Consider the following 19,591-nt stretch of genomic DNA (forward strand, 5'->3'; position numbering starts at 1 on the left):
ACCACTGAGGGAATATTCTGCTGCTTTATATCTAGACACTGTCAGACGTGAGGACAGAGGTCACACACTCAAGTTGAGGTTGAACAAATTGAACATTTTTTAAAGAATTAATTACACGATCAAAGCACTTCAGTCTCCATTTTAATTATATCCAAGTTTACAATCAAGCGTTTATGTATTTGATAGTGATGTGTTGATGAAGCTTCATGATACAGTTGATGAGGTATCATGATACAGTTTCTTAACTTTGAAAGACCATTAGACTCTCAGTTTGAAAATTATTAATAGATCAGAGTCAAAGTTTATAAAGCAGAGAGTGACATCTAGTGGTCTTTCAAAAATGAAGACACTGTATCATGATACCTCATCAACTGTTTCATGAAGCCTCATCAACACGTCACTAGTATCTGGATTTACGATTTCCATTTTACAACACACATCTTCTCTCATCTATCTGTTTTAATTATTTAAGATTCAATTTCCCTTTCAGTTATACACAGTTTAGGAGAAAACTTCTAAATGTATTGAACGTGATTTAGTTTCCATGGCACTTGAATTAGCATTGGTTTTAAAACTGAGTTTTAAACTAACTTTGTGTATTTTAAGCTTTAGCGGGCCCCATGAAAGGACTTATTGTGTCACAATCGGCCCCCAAGCCTTAAGGTTAACATGTTAAAATGTACGTCTGTTTATAATGCACGAGCTTAGCAAGTACAAAATTAAACTTCTAAGTTATTTAATTAAAAAAATGTATATATTTATGGTCGTTTTACATCAAACGAGTTATTTAAACATACTTTTTGTATACCGTATGTATATATACTGTGTATACTGTATATTTAAAATAATTACTGTTCCTCCTACAGAAACGGGATCTCCCATCACGGCCACTTGTGTCGGGCTGGGCAACTCATTGACGCCCCCCACTGGTCAGGCTGGCAAACCTGTGCCAGGTTACGATGGTAAAAAAAAACAAAAAAAAAACAGTGTTTTTCTTTTAACAAGAAAATGAAAGAATAAAACAAAAATCTAATTTTAACTGTTTGCAGTTCGAGTGATTGATGACGACATGCAGGAAGTGAAGCCTGGAACTCTGGGAAATATTGTAGTCAGGTGAGATAATAATGAATTTTCTTACACGTTTCCATTTCTCACACACACACACACACACACACACACACACACACACACACACACACACACACACACACACACACACACACACACACAAACACTTTTTTTTTTATTTAGGACTGAATTTTGAATAATGCAAAGAATATAATTTGCTAAAATTTTCCTCTATTATTTCTGAACTTATTCCAGAAGGAAACGGTTTTAAAAGTGTCTTCAAGCTGTTGTAATGCACCTGCAACATGTCTGTTATCACTTCTTGGTGTGTAACTGATGGTTCTGACCCGCTGCCAACAAAAAAAAAAATGGGGCTTTCCAGGGAATCCTCTGCTGTGGTTTATCCCGGGACGACACCAGCGCCATGAATCAAATACCTTCAGCCTTAGGCTGCATCATCTTCTGAAAAAAATATCTCAAGTCTTGAACAAAAAGAAGAGACTTTTCTTCCTCATCGTATCGTGAAATCATCGCCGAGCTTTTATTTTGAAAGTTTAAATGTGACCTGATAAAACAAAACGATTCTTTGTTTCATGGGTATTTATCGATCTTCTTTGTGTCTCCTAGACTTCCTCTACCACCTGCTTCAGCCTTGTCCTTGTGGAAGAACGATGATCTGTTCAAAGAACTTTACTTCTCCAAGTTCCCAGTGAGACCCTTTATTACTGTCGACCTCATGTTACGTTGACGGTGCAATGTCGACCTCTGGCGGCGATATGCAGTATTACACAAATATATATATATTTAGTATGAAGCTTCAGGAATCATTGATGGTGTTTTGATCTCTCTCTTGATCTCACTCAGGGCTACTACGACACAATGGACGCCGGGTTCCTGGACGAGGAGGGTTTCCTGTACATCATGTCCCGATCCGATGATGTCATCAACGTGGCGGGTCACCGACTGTCGGCCGGAGCTCTGGAGGAGGTCGGTTTTTTTTCCGGCCTTGGAACATTTTCTTTACCCGGGTCTGTGATGCTGACTTCCTGTCCCGCAGGCGCTGCTGCGACACCCTGCTGTGGGCGACTGTGCTGTGGTGGGTCTGGAGGACTCTGTGAAGGGTCACGTCCCGCTGGCCTTGTGTGTCCTCAAGACGGGTCAGTGTTCAACACAGCATTCGTCAGATCGTTATTATTAGTAACTGTATACATGTGTGAACAGTTATATATAAATGATGGTTTATTTTCTCTTCTCCTGAATTATATACCTCACAAAGACATACATGCCTAAAAGTCTGGAAAAGCGCTATATAAATAAATATTACTTACTTTTAATGGAAACAGAACCCTCTAGTGGTTAAATAGTGCAACTGCTTTGGACTCTGACGGGAGACTGTGGTGTCAATAAAGTTTTGAGACTTTATTGACAGCGCAAATCACAAGCTTTTATGAACGAATGTTTAGAGATACAACAGATACAACAGTTGTATTCATACATAAGTGTTTTTGTACTTATATAGGCTTTAAAATGTTTAAAACTAAAACTTACACCTCGCGGAATAATACTATGGTGACTTTCGGAGTAATAGTACGGTGAGCAGTAGAGTAATACTGCTGTGACTCAGAGTACTACAACAGCAACCAGCGGACATATACAACTCTGACTCGCGGAGTAGAAATACGGTGACTTGCGGAGTAATAGTACAGTGACCAGCGGACTTATACTACTGTGACTCGCAGAGTAATACTACAGTGACCAGCGGACTTATACTACTGTGACTTGCGGAGTAAAAACACGGTGACCAGTAGAGTAATACTATGGTGACTCTGGGAGTAATATTATAGGGCTCGGGGAAGTAAAACTATGGTGACTCGGTGAGTACTACTACGGTGACCAGCGGAGTAATATTACGATGAACAACTGAGTAAAACTATGGTGACTCATAGAGTAATACAATGGCGACCTGTGGAGTGATACTACGGTTTCTCACAAGAGTCATAATCTGTTTTGGGGACGGTAATACTACAGTGACTTGCAGAGTAATACTGGGTCTTAATACATATGGCTTATAAAGTACTGGTTTGTTTAGATATGTTGAGTATAAGGTAGTATTTATTTAAAGAAAAAGATATTTCCTCTGATAACTAATGGAAGGGCTTTGTTCTAATGGGATTAGGATGAGTTTGAGTGGAGACCGAACCCTCTAGTGGTTATACAGTGCAACTGCATGTATCCGATTACACAACAGTTCAGAGCCTCGACTACACCAGTAGAAGAAATGCTAAAAGTCGAGCTCCTGGTACTGAGTGTGAGTTTCTGTGACTCAGGTGTGTAAGTAAATGTCAACTTTACTGTAATCAATCATCTAGATGTAACCCCCACAGGTGTACAACAGAGGCAGCAGGACATCACAGATGAGATGGTGAAGCTGGTGAGAGAATCCATCGGACCCGTGGCTGCATTCAGGAAGGTCTTGTTCATCCACTGCCTTCCTAAGACCCGCTCCGGGAAGATCCCTCGAGGCTCTTTAGCAAACCTGGTGAACGGCAAACCTTACAAGGTACTGTGTAGTTTCTCATCTAGACTTGTCTGGTCCTGTTGCTCCTTTTATTTGTCTTTGTCTCGTCTCATCTGGTCTGTTTCATCTTGTCTGGTCTTGTTTGTTTTTTGTTCTCACCTTGTCTAGTTTCTTCCCATCTGATCTGTGCTGTTCTCATCTTGTCTCTTCAGTTTTGGTTTCATCTTGTCTTGTGAGTTTTGGTTCCATCTTGTCTTGTCAGTTCTGGTTTCATCTTGTCTTGTCAGTTCTGGTTTCATCTTGTCTTGTCAGTTCTGGTTTCATCTTGTCTTGTCAGTTTTGGTTTCATCTTGCCTTGTCTTGTCAGTTTTGGTTTCATCTGGCCTTGTCTTGTCAGTTTTAGTTTCATCTTGTCTTGGTCTTGTGAGTTTTGGTTTCATCTTGTCTTGTCTTGTCAGTTTTGGTTCCATCTTGTCTTGTGAGTTTTGGTTTCATCTTGTCTTGTGAGTTTTGGTTTCATCTTGTCTTGTGAGTTTTGGTTTCATCTTGTCTTGTGAGTTTTGGTTTCATATTCTCTTGTCCGGTTTATCTTGTCTTGTCTGTTTTGGTTTCATCTTGTCTTGTCAGTTTTGGTTTCATCTTGTCTTGTGAGTTTTGGTTTCATCTTGTCTTGTCTTGTCAGTTTTGGTTCCATCTTGTCTTGTGAGTTTTGGTTTCATCTTGTCTTGTGAGTTTTGGTTTCATATTCTCTTGTCCGGTTTATCTTGTCTTGTCTGTTTTGGTTTCATCTTGTCTTGTGAGTTTTGGTTTCATCTTGTCTTGTCAGTTCTGGTTTCATCTTGTCTTGTGAGTTTTGGTTTCATATTCTCTTGTCCGGTTTATCTTGTCTTGTCTGTTTTGGTTTCATCTTGTCTTGTCAGTTTTGGTTTCATCTTGCCTTGTCTTGTCAGTTTGGGTTTCATCTTGTCTTGGTCTTGTGAGTTTTGGTTTCATCTTGTCTTGTCAGTTTTGGTTTCATCTTGTCTTGTCTGTTTTGGTTTCATCTTGTCTTGTGAGTTTTGGTTTCATCTTGTCTTTTCTGTTTTGGTTTCATCTTGTCTTGTCAGTTTTGGTCTCGTCTCTTCTCGTCTTGCTATTTTTCTTGTTCTGTCTTGTCTTATCTTTTCTTGACTTGCATCCTAGTCCTAAATCATTTGACCCAGCTACTTCCTCTGACCCCCACAGATCACTCCGACCATCGAGGACCCGCAGGTGTTCTCTCAGATTGAAAAAGAAGTGGGAAAAGCTCTGAGGGGATGAATGAAGTTTTTTATCTGGATAACAATGAAGAATCACAATTAAATGTGACAAAATCAACTCTGAAAACACTTCAATCATGCTAATGTCACTTTTGAAATGATACAGATTTTGATCATTTTGGAAAATACAGATTGTGTTTTTTAAATAAACATTTTTTTAGAAGACTTTGACTCATATGTCCATGAGCTTGAGCTGGTTCTTAAAGTTTATTCTATAATTCTTGTAGTATAACTTCAATAAAGGCAGACATTCATTATAAGAAGCACGAAGCGTCTGAAGAAGAATCTCATAAACGTTTCCTGGTCCACTCCGTCCACTCAAGATCAGTCCCTTAACACTCGTCTTTATTTATCGCTGTTGTCTTCCTGCTGAGTTCAGCTTTAATAAAACTGTTGCAAGAAACAAGTGAAAGACTCTGAACGGACAATATATACTTCATTTAATTGACGTTAAACATTGATTTATTTGACGTTTTACTGTCAGTAAATTTACACTTATTCACACTATCGTCCTCCATCTAAGCTAACTAGTATAGCATTTATTTGAAACTCTCCTTCACTTAAAGACTTCAGTTTGTAACGGTTTAATTTTTTTTGAAATTTACATATTTTCTGCCCTTGTGAAAACAGTTTATATATCATTTGTATACATTTAAAACCTGTTTTCTACATAAGATTAACTCCCAACGAAAATGTTGCATTACTACGCCGACCCGCTAGGGGGCGATAGATAAGGTAGAGGGAGAGCATTAGTACAGAGAGGAAGAAGAAACAGTGGTAAATTGGCGATTTTAAATAAATATAAAAATGTACACACTTTTATAAGAACAGACTGTATTTAATAAAAGTGTGTCCACTGCTTCTTTTTTCGACACTTTTCACATGCTGTCAACTTCTGGCTCCGCGGGTGAGTTTAACGTTTTTCCGTGTACAATACTTTAATGTAGCATAGTTTGGGCTATTAGGTCATACAGTGATATTCTACGACATTTTTCTTCTTCACGATACTGTATCATTATTCGACAGCGCAGCATTATATTTATTTGATGTTTTTAAATCATATATTTAGTTTTTTACCATAGTTATTTTTTAACATATTCACAGAATTTGTTCATTTTCGTGTTGCAATTAAACTTTCGGCAGTTAGATGGCAGCAGTCGTTACGTCCTCCGCAGCGAAAGCAACAATTAAATCCTGTCTGATCCTGGCAATGACTGAGGATGAGAGGATACAGTCGACTCCAGAAGCTTTTAAAAGCTGATGTTTGGACATATTTTGGTTTGAAAACAAATAAAAGCAGTTACGACTTGTCTAGAGTCACGTTGTCTGTAATTTCTGCAACACCAGAGTCAAGTACTCAACAATACTACAAATATATCCTTGTTACTACAGTACCATAATATATTGTATCGTTGCCTCTGTGTTGATGATTCTTGCCAATACACACAACTACCTGCTAATAAAGGTCGATGATTGTTGTGTTTCGAAGTTCGAACAGGAATTGAACCTGTTTGTTAAAATCACTCATTAAGTTGATTTATTGGTAATAAAACAATAATATTAAATTAACAATTAATAAACCAATAAACAATTGATATATATTAATATCACCTGAAATATTCGCCTTCTTGACGCTGAACAAAAAAAAGTCACTGGTGTTTTACAGTACTTTCTTTTAATTGACGATGAAAACTGGTTTTGCTCACCACTTGACCAAAGTACAAGAAGTAATAAATAAAAAAAACAAACAAACATGGACTTTTTAAATAAAATGACACTTTGTTCGTGCAAATTGAAGATGTAAAAACAGTGTAACGACTCGGAGACAAAAAGAGTCACAGCAAGCAACATGTGGTCACCTCACACAGTCAGAAACACTCGACACACACCGGGAGCTGAAGCGTCCAGAAAAAGGAAGGGACTTTGGGGGGGGTCAAAGGTCAGCTGATGGAGAAACAGACAGACGGACGGACAAAACAAGTTTCTACGTCGCTGGATCTGGAAGGAAACGCCTGTGGAACCGGTTCAGTCCTCGGCGACTCATGGGTTAATCAAAGTGCTTTTTTCTTTTTTTTTCCAGTCTAAAAACGCTGAGAAACTGAGGGTCTCTTCTGTTGTGTGGAGCACGGATTCACCATCATCATCAACACGATGAAAAAATAAAACCATATATACAAACCGGCGAAGGAGGCGAGGCTTAGAGCAGCATATATAATCTATGGTCCACTAGATGAGAACGTCTTTGCACAATATCTTCTTCTTCTTTTCTTTTTTTTTTTTTTATACATCCATGTATAGCTTTTAAAAAAAATGGCGTATTTATAGTCATGTACAGATCATCTACACGTCTGTAGAAGAAATACATCACTGTACATGTAAAAGGTAGAAAGTGGGAGGTTTAGCACCGACGGCAGGTGCCCTGGAGGCCGAGAGGGGGTTCTGGGGGCGACGGGGGGTTTCTTGGCAGTGCGTGTCCGGCAGGGCGACCCTGTCCAGCTGCTCCCATCAGAACTGGAGCTGCAGGAAAACACAAGCAGTGACTTTGAGAAGATAAAACAGAAGTGAGAGAAGAATTTGTTGCAAAGTTCACTGATAATCCCTTTTAAAACTATTGATAGTCATCTCCACCTCCAAGGGACTCGTTGTATAAACAAAGCGCGGCGTGATTACAGCTGGCTGGAGGAAGAGTGAGGCCATAATTACGTCATAATGGACTCCGCTCTTGTAACCTCTCGTTCGCCCGGATTTAAGACGGGGGAGAACTTTATAAAGTAATAAGTTTCGTCTCTTTGATGCACCATTGCCAAATACAGCATATGCATTTGTTTAAAAAACGATGTAAAGACTCTTGTTGAGTCTGTTTCTGGTTATATTCCTCAAGTAACTTGAAGTCTCTCAGTACTTCACATGAAAGTACTGTGTCTGACCCACTGACAGAAAGCAGTTTGATGGTCACATGACACTCGCAGACTCTCTTGGTTCATTCAGACCAAATAACATGGTGAAGCTCAATTGTTAAATACTTATTAGAACATAAGCCATGACTATTCAAAAGTTCACTACAGAAAATACAAGAAAAAAAGGCAAAATATTGTATATTGTCGCTTTAATTTGAGCTTCTATTGTACAGTGCGAGGTATATACAGCGCCACCTTGTGTGAATTACAACAGAACGTTCTTTAGTTCCACTCGAACAAATGAAAAGGTGCCGTCAAAAGATCTGTGAAGCTCAAATTGAATGTGCAGTAAATCATTGAGGTTTTATTGCAGTATTTAATAGTGAGTACAATTATATTCATGTGTTTATTCAACTCATACAGGGTTTAAATGTTGGTAATTTACAAAATAAATATAGTGCTGCCACCTGGTGGACTTTCACGTATTGCCAAAAATTAACTCATCTCACCCTGTTGTCTACTAAGGGTTGGGATTATTTTCAGAGTAATCCGTAATCCTAGACAAAAATGTATGTCCATGCTAATGTAGCAACTAGCACTCAGTTGTCTTCATCTTCATCTAAAAAGACAAACTTAAAAACATCCAAATGACTCCATACTGCTCGTCTGTAACATCCATCTTGTATTGAAGCCTCGACAAGAGGAATTTTTCAGATAAAAAACGAAAAAAAGTCTATATTTTAGGATTGTTTGTTACTGAAGCTTAAAGGCTAACATGCTACACAGACAGGAAGTACTCTGGATAAATATCGCGAGTGCTTGCATGCTACTGTTTACACATTAAAATGAACAAACATTTTTGTCCATAACTCTAAGAAAGAACAGATTACTCTGAAAATAATCCCAAACCCTTAATCGACATGAGCGCGAAAATGATTTCTTTAAGACACTGATTGTATTGGGTATTGTTTTGATTGTTTAAGTGCATTGTATGAATATTACTTACTTACTAACTAACACATGTCATGAAGTCATTGTCACTGACAAAGAAGTATTTTCAAGGTATAGATATAAACGAGTGTAGAGCTAGAAATGTCATCCAGAACTTTTTGTTCCTCCAACATCTAGTCGTGTGGGAGGATGTCTAGGAAAACGCTGATGCAACCGAGCGAGAGAGTTATAAATCAGAAAGTTTTCTCTTGTCGAATCAGCCCCACTATGATTTTATTGACCCGCCCACAGCATCTGCCGTCTGCGTTCGCCACGATTCCACGTCCTGCTGTTTGACAGGCGGCTTTACTAGAATCTGGAGGCTTGTCAGGGCGGAGGAGAGAAAAAAACTGCTGCCGCGAACAATCGTTTAAGAACAAAAAAAAACTGTGGAAGATGAGTTGAAGGAGCGAACTGGTCGAACCGTCGGCTGGCACAAGGTTAGACTGGAAGTGGCTTCAGAGCGAGAGTGTTACATACGGCGTACAGTTCTGGCTTCTTCTCAGCAGGAGTAGGTTCTCACCGTGGAGCTGTCCAAGCGCTGCACTGCAGAGGGTCCGACTGTAGGGGGGGGGAGACACAGAGATTAATGGTGTGATCGACTGCATGTGCAGGAGGGGCATCCCATAATATCCTGGTGCAGTCACCCCCAATTTGGTGGGTTTGTGAGATGGAGGAGAAGAGGACGTCACAGTCACGGGGAGGACCTTGTTCGTGGGGGAACTCTTAATAACTCCATCTCTAAGATTTTTTGTTTATTTATTATTATTTTTAACCCTTGTGTCGTCTCTGGGTCAAAGTGACCCGAAAAATAAGAGCTTCCAGAAATACATATGCAGTAGTGGAGGTTGTTCACCTTGACCCAGAAATAACACAAGGGATACCACAAACACATTTCAACATTCAACGGTTAAGTAGTTTGGACTAAAACTGCTAACATTTGATAAACTAATAGTTTGTTCCAAACCAAGTTGTTTGTGCGTGTGTTGAGCAACTTATAGCTAATAAATAAATAATATTTTGTAGTGTAGTTGGTGGTTTAATCATAAGTAATGTAGTTTAGAATTTTAAAGACAAACTTCAAATTACGTTTACATTTTTTAGAGAACCCAAGATTCTATTGTTTACACTGGGAGCTGGTGCAAGATTTACCCGAAGTGTTTCCTAGCAATGTAGCACGTTAGCCTTTTAGCTTCTGCTCCAAACATGCTTAAAAAAATAGATTATTTAAGAAAAACTTCAGAAGCGTTTCTCTTGTCGAGGCTTTAATCTAAGATGGACGTTACACACAAGTAGTTTGGAGGTATTTGGATGTTTTTAAGTGTGTGTTTTTGGACGAGGAGCGAACGCCGTTAGCGACCGTCACATGGACATACATTTATGCCTTTAACTCCAAACATAAAATTACTTACATAGAGTTAAATAAGTTGTATGAGTATGAACTTGTAAATATAATGAAGACAATATTTTACTCTAATTTATTTTCTTAAGCTTTTCCTCCGTGTTAAAGGTTATCCCAGCTCGAGTGCAGTGGCAACGTTAGATCGCGCCAGAAGGGGGCGATAGAAACTCAGATATGTGAGAGCTCTTCTTATTTACATAGGAACTGCACAGTTGAAATAAACTCAGTAGTTGTGGAGGAACATTATTCCCAAGAGTCTTTTAGGAACCAGTTAAGACGGAGTTGTCGCTCTTTAAAAACCTACTTTTATTCCTTGGCTTTGTATTCAGGTTGAGTTGGACTTTTGTTCCTTTTTGTTTGTTTTGTGTTTTCTCCTTATGTTTACTATTCTCTACATCGTTTCCTAAATGTTTTTATGTTCTTACGTTTCATGTTTTTCAGGCTTTTATGGGTCAACCTTGTATTTATTATTATTTTTTTTTAAATGTGCTCTATAAACAACCTTGACCTGACTCTGTCCAGAACTCAACCTGTGGTGGATTTAAAGGAGAATATGAAGAGGACTCACAGCGGGACTGGAACCCGAGGAGGAGAGAGTTGTGGCGAGTTTCCACCGATCTGTCTGTATAGGTCCGTCTTGGGTAGCAGGTAAGTAAGTAAGTAAGTAATATATATTTATATAGTGCTTTTCCAGACCAGGGTCACAAAGCGCTTAAACAATCAAAACAATACTCAATAAAATATATACTTAAAAGGTCAAGATAACACTGAGAACAACACAGGAGTCTCAGAGAATCAAGGGATAAAAGTGTCCTCAGATGTTCCTTTTCTTTGTGGAACGGGCTTCTATATGTGACTTAATGAGAATAGGTTTCGCTTTTTTACATTGATTGTTTCAATAATGGCGTCTGTAGTGCTTGTCCTTGAAGCCAAATTCTGGAACGCTTGTTGTTGTTCCACAGCATCCCGCTGACACGCCTGCACCTCCACATTCCTGGTGTCATATCTTTTATGAATTTGTTTACTATCCTCAGATTCCGTTTACAAATTCTCGTGGTCCAGTTTCTACCACCCATAGGTGTGTCTCAGAATTCAAATAATATTTCTTTAGAAGCCCTTTGTCCCCCCAACAAAGCCTTCCAAGAAATGGTCTGGATTTTCGGAAACTTATGAGACGGACCGACCACGACAGCTCGATGGAAACGTACCATTATGGGACCAGAACACAGTTTTAGCAAAAAGAAAAAAAAAAAAACAACCCTGTAACCTGCAGAAGAGCTCAGTGCTGACCTGGAAACCAGTCCAGATATATATCGTCGGGACTGTCGTCCAGCGACTCATAGAGGACTGAAGAGCGTCCGGAGGAGAATAAAAGCACACGTCAGCAGGCGGGTCTCGCCTGATAGAGCGCCCCCTAGCAGAACACAACTATAGACAAGTGACGCAGGGATCCCACGTACCCTCAGGGGGAAGTCTCCTGGAATGACCCGATGTTGCAGTGAGACGGAACCCGGCAGGAAGAGTCTCGGCCGATCCCGGCATCATGCTGATGCCGTGAACGTCCCGCGGCGGGAACTGTCTCCTCCACGAAGGACCTCTGAAGTCCTTGTCGTCACACTAGGACGACAAACATATGAATACTTTGGAAACAAGTACGATCCTGTGTTGGTCCAACTCACCTCGTCTAATCTCCTGTCCGTCCCGAGCGCCAGCAGGTTGTTGTACTCCCTCTCCAGAATCTGGCGGGCCTGCGGAGGAAACCAAAACGACACCAGCGGAGTCAGATCTAGTTTATTTTTAGCCGCTGGGAGTCAGAATCAGTCGAAGGTTTTTCCCTCATTTTAGATTCGAGCCGATCATCTTGAGCGGAGAACACACAGGAGAACAGCCGGAGAGACAGTTGGCAGATCTGCTGGTTCTGATTTAGATGCACCAGATTCTGACACCAACCTCATCTATTTTGGGGCGCACTGAGAGAATTTGTGTGGGATGCTAGTTTGGAAATATCTTTTTTGGCATTTGGGCTCATTTATTACCTACTTATGATCGATCTGTGTTCCTCACAAAAGTCTTTTTTTGAGCAATTGATGTGCGGATGAAGCTTCATGAAGCCTCACTGTCAGAACCCCACTAGATCACACCTTGGAAAAGTGTGGCCTGGGGCCCACATGCGGCCCTTTAGCTGTATTCATTACTTACTTATTTACTTTGTGTTTTTTATCATATTAACTCCAAATAAAACTTTCTCAAGTTAAGATTTACTTTTTTTGTAACTTTTGTGAAAATGTCTTGCCTCTTAAAATCATATTTAGAGGAAAATGTTTTATTTCTATCATATTTCTATTGAAAGATTTACACATATTTTCTATTTTTAATATGTTTATTTGATATATGTTGATATCTCTTTCTTTACTTTTCTTGCCTTGTTTTTTAAAAGTTTTTCTAACATATTTTAGCTCTTTTTTTCCTCTCTTTTGGATTGTCGGCCCCTCAAAACAGTGATTGAGTGAAATGTAATTGCAGTAGATGGTAGTGATGGTCTGATGAAGCTTCATGAAGCAGTGTCATTATTTTCAGAGTCGACTAGATGGCGGTCTCTCCTTTGTTTTCCTTTGTTCTGAACTGTTCTAATAAAACATCACATCATTTTTAAACCGACGGCTCCACCTACTGACCTCTAAACAACATGACAAAGCTTCATGAAGCTTCATCAAAACACCACTACTAGACTAGCACATACTGAACACGAGGCTTCGCAAAGCTTCCTAAGCCACTCTTGAATCACCTGAGTGTTCTGGTTGGGGATCTGGAGCAGCAGAGCCAGACTGCTGTAGTCGAAGTTGTCGTCCAAGGAGACCAGCGCCCCGTGGACGCCGCTCTCCAGCAGGATGTTGGCGTAGTCCCTCAGCCCGATGCTCTGGACCCAGCGGATCACTCGCTCGTTGGTCCACACCAGCACGTCTGCTCACACACACACCAGGGGTCTCGTCACAATCTCAGCCTCCAACATCAGAGGCTCACTCTCCCTCTCCAAACCTCTCATCTCGTGCTGGCTGTGCTCCCGACGGCGCTCCAGCTCCTTCCTGTCGTAGTTGAGTTTCTTCAGACCCATGATCCCGTACTGTAAACTGGTCCTGGAGTGACGACACAGAGGTTAATAAAGCCCAGAATGTATTTTCTCTTAGAGTTTTAAAGCATCGATTTTATGAAATATAAGGGAAAACAAATAAAAGGTTCTGTGTACAGTAACTCTAAACATCAGGATGTTAATCTTCTACGATGTACAATCAGTTGAAAACACGACACAATTATTTACCCTGTGATGAACTGGGAGCTTCAAACAAGAACCACTGTTTTGCAGGACAAACTCTTTTATTACCAAGGTTGACACAAACATGTTTTTCTATAAACGTACATGCTGGCCAACAATTACCTTTACCTGAAATAGTTACCCTGAGTGAGTTTAACCACTAGATAGTATAGACACAATGAATAGTTTCCTCTTTATCTTTCATAAAATATATGCTTTGAGACTCAATCGTTTTTTGAAAATGTTTCCCTCGTTTCCCCAGAGTCTGTTCCTATGCTTGGTTTTGTCTGAATCCGGTTGCCGTAAAAATGTATTTACGAGGATCTAAATATGCCGTTCAAAGAAGATTTCCTGGTTCGTGTACCTACAGTTCCCTATTGGCGGGAAGACTTTGTTGTACAATTGACATGACAGCTGTACAATTGTAGTCTAACCAAAATCTTGCTAGGTTTAGGTTAGACTACAATTGTACAGCTGTATTACCAATTTTAGACATTTTTTAAAAAAAAATTTTAACCATGAAAATTACACACAATTGAGACAAGGTTGCGAAAATGTTTGCGACCCATTGGAGAAAAAAAAGATCTTCACCTGTGGAAGCTGTCCACCATCTTGAGGTGCACCCTCAAGTCCTTTTTGGTCAGGTGGTCCAGCATCCGAGCGTCCACCAGACACTCCATGAAGTAGCTGCGGTACTGAGGTAGACCAAGACTGGGCAGCCATTCATTCCCAATCCATTCGTGATTCATGTCGCCGTACGCCAGAGTCTGAGGGAAGTATTCACACGACAGTTAAAAAACAACCAGACTCCTCCCTCTCAGGTGCCGTTATTTGATGCCACACTTGACGGACTCACCTGAGCCCAGCTGCCCTCCTCAGAACTTGACTTCTGCAACAGATAGACAGAGATGAACTACTTATACCTATAATTTATTTTCACAACACTCACAGTTGTACTCAAGTCTTACACATTTAAACTGACCAAACAATAACACTGGTTTCTAAATGACCCTTTGACCTCTGGCATCTTAGGTCCAGTGCATGATCTCTGCTTAAAACCACACACACATTCTTAAACCAAACCCACTGAAGGTGGAGAGAAAAAAAGGGAAACAAAGTGACTGACCGCTTTGGAAGGAGCAGCCATGGTCTCCATCTCCTCGTGAGTGACCCAAACGTTGCCCGAAGGCTTCGAGGGGCGACGCCCACGGGACAGAGCGGCATTTGGGGGGGGTCGGCAGAAGATTTTTTTCCGGCAGCATTGGGAGGTAGAGGAGGAGGAGGAGGAGGAGGAGGAAGGAGGGGGCAAGCAGTGTTAAAGAAGAAGAGCAGCACCACTGTAAGCCAATAGTGTTAGAGCATCACGGTCAGATGACGACTCAGCACCCTTGGACCCTCTGGCGGGGGGTCGGAGGGCAAAAACACAACACAGAACATCACAGATGAGTGACATGCATCCCAGAAAACGGACAACACTTCCGAAGGACTCACAACACGCAGGGCGACGACGACATTTTTAAGATTCACGTCACGATGTAGAGACAAACAACATCCATTGTCGTGTCTAAGTGTAGTAGCTGCTGAGGTACGACTGTACCCCCCTGTGGTCGCTCGGGAGCACAGCAGGTCTCATGTCTTTATGATGTACAATCCTATTTGTCGGCGCCGCCGCCGCCGCAGGAGGAGAGTATTAACAGTATCGCAGCAGCAGGAACTATCATTAAGAAACAGCAGTGTCCACAAAGATATTGCCACGAGACCAACTGCAGGACTCAATTAAAGAGTTTCTACACAGACTCCTCCTGGAATATCACCGGCGAACGAAAGGCGGCACAGGAAACGATATGTGGTGGGACAACAGTGCGGCATGCTAACGGAACTCGGGGTTCTGATCATGACTCACAGTTCTGGATGTGGGCGGAGCCGACGGGCTGGTGAGGGAGACCATCTCCTGGATGGCGAGGCGAAGTTTGAGGCGGTGCAGAGGGTTGCTGATCCCGATCTCCCTCTGGATCTCCGTGTCGGACAGAGCGGACATGATGGCGCCGCTCTTCACGTTGGCGCGACACGCCGCCACGTACCAGGCCGGCATTCCCAACCAGAGCTGGGAAAATGGAAGGAGTGTCATGTGATGAATACTGTCTTCAATCTTAATTTTACGATTTACTTCCTGTCTACATATTTTATATAACATGAGCTTGATGAAGAATTATCATCAGCGTACAGATTTCAGGTACAAACTTGATGCCAGGTTTCATTGAATTAGTAGATCGGAGTCGAAGTTTATAAAGCAGAGAGTGACTAGTGGTCTTTCAAAATGAAGACACCGTATCGTGATACCTCATCAGCTGTTTCATGAATCAATCCATCACTACTTTCAAGTATTTCTAAAAGTACTTAGGGTGGACAGGATCGGTTCTGTCTGGTTGCCTCAAGCTCCCTTTGCTTTCTGCAGTTGGTGCAGGTCTCGTCTTAAAATACTTTTCAGGAGAAATTTCATATACAAATTATGAAAATGTGGATCCTTTTCTATGGTTTCTGAGATTTTTCCTAGAAATAAGTAGATGAAACTGGTCTCAAGGAAGCAAAAGATAGCAGTTGGTAAAAATGTACATCTCTGTTGCTAATAAGAAACAAATATTCAAATGTATTATCCAATTATTCAACCAAGTACTTGGTGTGAGTGCTGACATAAACACTAGTAACCAGACTGGAAAGTAATGTGGATTTTTCATCTTCATTTTGATTTCAGATTCATTTATCCCCAAATTAAAACACACACATTCATACAGATACATCTTATGCATTTGCAGTACACCCCCACCTGGTATCTCCAGCCACAAAATAATTCTTACAGAACACAAAAAAATACTTATGGTCTGATGAAGTTTCATGAAGCAGTGTCATGTCGTTTAGAGGTCAGTAGGTGGCGCCATCAGTTTAAAAATGATGTGTGGTTTCATTAGAACAGTTGTTCAATACAAAGGAAAATAGTGCAGAGACCGCCATCTAGTGGAATCTAAAAATAAGACACTGCTTCATGAAGCTTCATCAGACCATTACTACAAACAAAAAACACTTGTTATTGAGACAGTTTGTGTAAGTATTTCTAATGTCCACCGTTTCCTCATTTTGATTTGACTCTTTAGTTCATTTAGTTTTCCATAACACATCTTTTGACAGGCTTTTCCTTGATTTAGTTTTAAGTAAATGTTTAACTACCAAACTCTCTCAGCCGTCTATCAATACATCAATTGTACTTATTAGTTTGGTAAAAAAAAGGTTGACCACTGACCTCCAGCCATGCCACGACTGTGGGTCCGTCCCATTGGGCGAAGGGTAAACCTTTTCTTCTGGCTTCCTCCAGCAGCTCATGTCTGAGACAAGGGCAGAGCAGATGCTGAGTCATAAAACTTTTCCAAATATGTTGTTTCATAAAAAAAACACAGAGACCCTGATCTGTCATATATGTGACTTTAACCCTCTGAACACCATCTTAAATGCTGTACTATACCTTATATAACTATTTTAATTAATACATATTCAGGTGAATTCTTTCGTAGATCCATACATTCATCTTCAACTATTTGTCAGAGTAACAGATTAAACCTTTCACCCGCTTAAACTCTGATGGTTATAAATTCATCAGGAATCAGATTTAGCTTCCAAGTTTCATTTTCTGCGGACGATTTTCCTACTTTTAGCTATTCATTGGTTCAAGAGAACGGCTCTTTACTGTCTTTGTGCAGGCGCCGCAGTATTATTATTTCACGGGAGAGTCTCTCTAAAGCTGTGTGTGTTATACTGCTGTTGACCTTCGCGGCTCAGAGGAAATTACATTTTGTCAAAGACACTGTCGCGATTTTATTCATAGAGCAACGGTGTTTCTGCAGCTTCCTCCCACATTGACAGTGTTCACGCGTGTAACGACACGCTTCCTCACAATGCTTTGTGATTTTTAGATTCTTAACACATGTTGAATGTTGTTCTGTGTTTACTATAAACAGTTGATTTTTGTTCGCAAGGACTGACACAACAAAAGCTTTCTTTTAAAGAAATGTACACGCTGTGTTTTCCAATGGAGGGTTTCATGACATTCCAGTTTCTCTGTTCTAACACTAGGGGAGCCAAAAAGACTGACAGAAAATTACTGCGATAATGCTCAGGTTTATCATTGCTTGTGTTTTAAAGTTTTGCTTAGTTGATTTGGAAATAGAATATCGCAAAAGGACTAAAGGTCTTACTCAGATTAGCCATCAGGAATAACACTAAACTTTGTTGGCTTCATATGAGACAAAAATGTACATGATCTAGTCAGTGGTTTCTGGTTGTATACTTGATAAATAACATAGTATGACATAGTATAAACTAGTGATGGTCTGATGAAGCTTTATGAAGCAGTGTCATTATTTTCAGAGTCCACTAGATGGCAGTATCTGCATTGATTTACATTGTTTTAAACCATAGTTATAACGAAAAACGTCACATCATTTTTAAACTGATGGCGCCACCTACTGACCTCTAAACAACATGACACTGTTTCATGAAGCTTCATCAACTCATCACCAGTATAAGTATGTGAGTGAAACAGTACTTGCTTAAGAGTGAAATTCGGATTTTATATGAAGAATATTCTGTATTAAACTCTCCTTGCAAGTAAAATTCTTGTGACTTTAAACCAATTCTAAATTATTTTTTTTTAAGGTCACAGCTTTAAGTCACATTCCTAACCTAACATAAACTTTTCAATCTTAACCGTTAAAATAAAAATCAAATGTAATCTTTTGCTTTAATTCTGTAATAAACACATTTTGAAAAATGTAAATAAATATCGCAAATATATAGAGATTTTCTTCTTTTTTTTTATCAAGCAGTGGCTTTTATAACCAAAATTCTTTTTCGAAAATCACACTGTGTTTTGTTTACTCTACTTTGTAATAAATGTAATAAATGTAATTACTTTTGATCTCTGTGTTAGAAAAACAACGGAAGAACAGATATCAATGAATGTTGATTGGATTTGGATTTGGAATTGGACTGAGAACAGATAGTTACACTTGATTGGTGATGTTCTGGATAACAATCTGGATCAAGTATTCTTATGAGGGATCCATTGCCTTCTATCAAGTGTGATGCATTGCAAGCTCCACTTTCTTTGTTCACTGTATGACTCGTGCGAGATAGGTCCAGAATTCTACTGCCACCTGCTGTCCCATTAAGGAATTTGATATCAGTGATTTTTCAAATGCTAAAAAAGGTGTATAGGTTTTGCAAAGTCAGGCATCTGTTACTCAGAGTAGCAGTTGAAGATGATGATGATATTGATGATGAAGATATAATAAAGTTTAAATCAAGGTACTGTAAGTGTCCACAAATATTCCGAACATCCATATTTAACGGACACGTGTAAACACCATAAAACGACGTGTCAAAGTCGAAAAAACAAAAAAACAAGTTTCATTCGCTGTCTTTTCAATCCAGCACATGAGCACACAAGCTCATGTATGTATGTTCAGTCTGGACTAATGATGGAGAGAGACGTCACTGAACATAGCTGGGGAAAGGCAAGGAAACAGTTATGACCAAATCATAGAAAGAAACAGAAGTTTTTTTGCTCATAACCAGATGTTGCTGCTGGTTATTTCACACAGATAGAAGAGACACAGAAAAAAAGGAGAAGAAGACATTCCAAAAAAAAGACATTCTCTGTCCATCCGGGTTACAGTTGCCACTGAGCTGCAGAAAAGGGGAGCAAAGAATCGTTTTTTTCCGATGGAGGAAAGACAAACTGAAGAATAGAATGTCGACAGCCATGTAGGAGGGGAAGAGAGAGAGTGAGAGAGAGAGAGAGAGAGAGAAAGAGAGGGAGATAAAAAAGAGACATGTCAGCATTTTTGGCACTTTTGAGAGGAGGACGGATGGAAGACAGACAGCAGAGACGAGGCGGACGAGGGGATGAGACGACAATGTTCAAATCCAGGAGGTCACTTCCTCACAACTTACCCGCTTGGTTAGAGGATGATGGGAGGGAGAGGAAGAAAGAGTCAGAGAGCGAAGAGAGAGCGACGGGGGAGACAAAAGTACACAAATGTTAATGAGTTCAAGTAC

General features: G+C 40.1%; 2 protein-coding genes across 5 annotated transcripts in view; one reads left to right on the plus strand and one right to left on the minus strand.

Annotated features, from left to right (window-relative positions):
- Positions 1 to 5,047, plus strand: part of acss3 (acyl-CoA synthetase short chain family member 3) — a 35,081-nt gene extending 30,034 nt beyond the window's left edge. Inside the window, exons 10-16 of the mRNA XM_087786584.1 lie at positions 867 to 962; positions 1,050 to 1,113; positions 1,696 to 1,777; positions 1,933 to 2,055; positions 2,126 to 2,225; positions 3,453 to 3,628; positions 4,811 to 5,047. Coding sequence (XP_087642710.1) covers positions 867 to 962; positions 1,050 to 1,113; positions 1,696 to 1,777; positions 1,933 to 2,055; positions 2,126 to 2,225; positions 3,453 to 3,628; positions 4,811 to 4,885 — 716 coding nt within the window. The 3' untranslated portion in view covers positions 4,886 to 5,047. The remainder of the gene's footprint in view (positions 1 to 866; positions 963 to 1,049; positions 1,114 to 1,695; positions 1,778 to 1,932; positions 2,056 to 2,125; positions 2,226 to 3,452; positions 3,629 to 4,810) is intronic.
- Positions 5,048 to 6,588: 1,541 nt separating this feature from the next.
- The window catches only part of ppfia2 (PTPRF interacting protein alpha 2), a 132,786-nt gene continuing 119,783 nt past the window's right edge, over positions 6,589 to 19,591 (minus strand). For 2 of the 4 annotated variants that reach the window (XM_087786582.1, XM_087786581.1), the window contains exons 20-29: positions 16,779 to 16,860; positions 15,387 to 15,587; positions 14,610 to 14,672; positions 14,340 to 14,372; positions 14,075 to 14,250; positions 13,210 to 13,307; positions 12,959 to 13,134; positions 11,853 to 11,921; positions 11,634 to 11,790; positions 9,259 to 9,332 (exon numbers count right to left, since the gene is read on the minus strand). In XM_087786582.1, the coding sequence (XP_087642708.1) occupies positions 9,274 to 9,332; positions 11,634 to 11,790; positions 11,853 to 11,921; positions 12,959 to 13,134; positions 13,210 to 13,307; positions 14,075 to 14,250; positions 14,340 to 14,372; positions 14,610 to 14,672; positions 15,387 to 15,587; positions 16,779 to 16,860 (1,114 nt within the window). In that variant the 3' untranslated portion in view covers positions 9,259 to 9,273. Of the gene's footprint in view, positions 7,402 to 9,258; positions 9,333 to 11,463; positions 11,521 to 11,633; positions 11,791 to 11,852; positions 11,922 to 12,958; positions 13,135 to 13,209; positions 13,308 to 14,074; positions 14,251 to 14,339; positions 14,373 to 14,609; positions 14,673 to 15,386; positions 15,588 to 16,778; positions 16,861 to 19,591 lie in introns of those variants that run through there. The other 2 variants (XM_087786579.1, XM_087786580.1) reach the window with 2 other exon arrangements.

Source organism: Callionymus lyra, chromosome 3, assembly GCF_982586985.1.
Source record: "Callionymus lyra chromosome 3, fCalLyr1.hap1.1, whole genome shotgun sequence".
NCBI classification, from domain to species: Eukaryota; Metazoa; Chordata; class Actinopteri; order Syngnathiformes; family Callionymidae; genus Callionymus; species Callionymus lyra.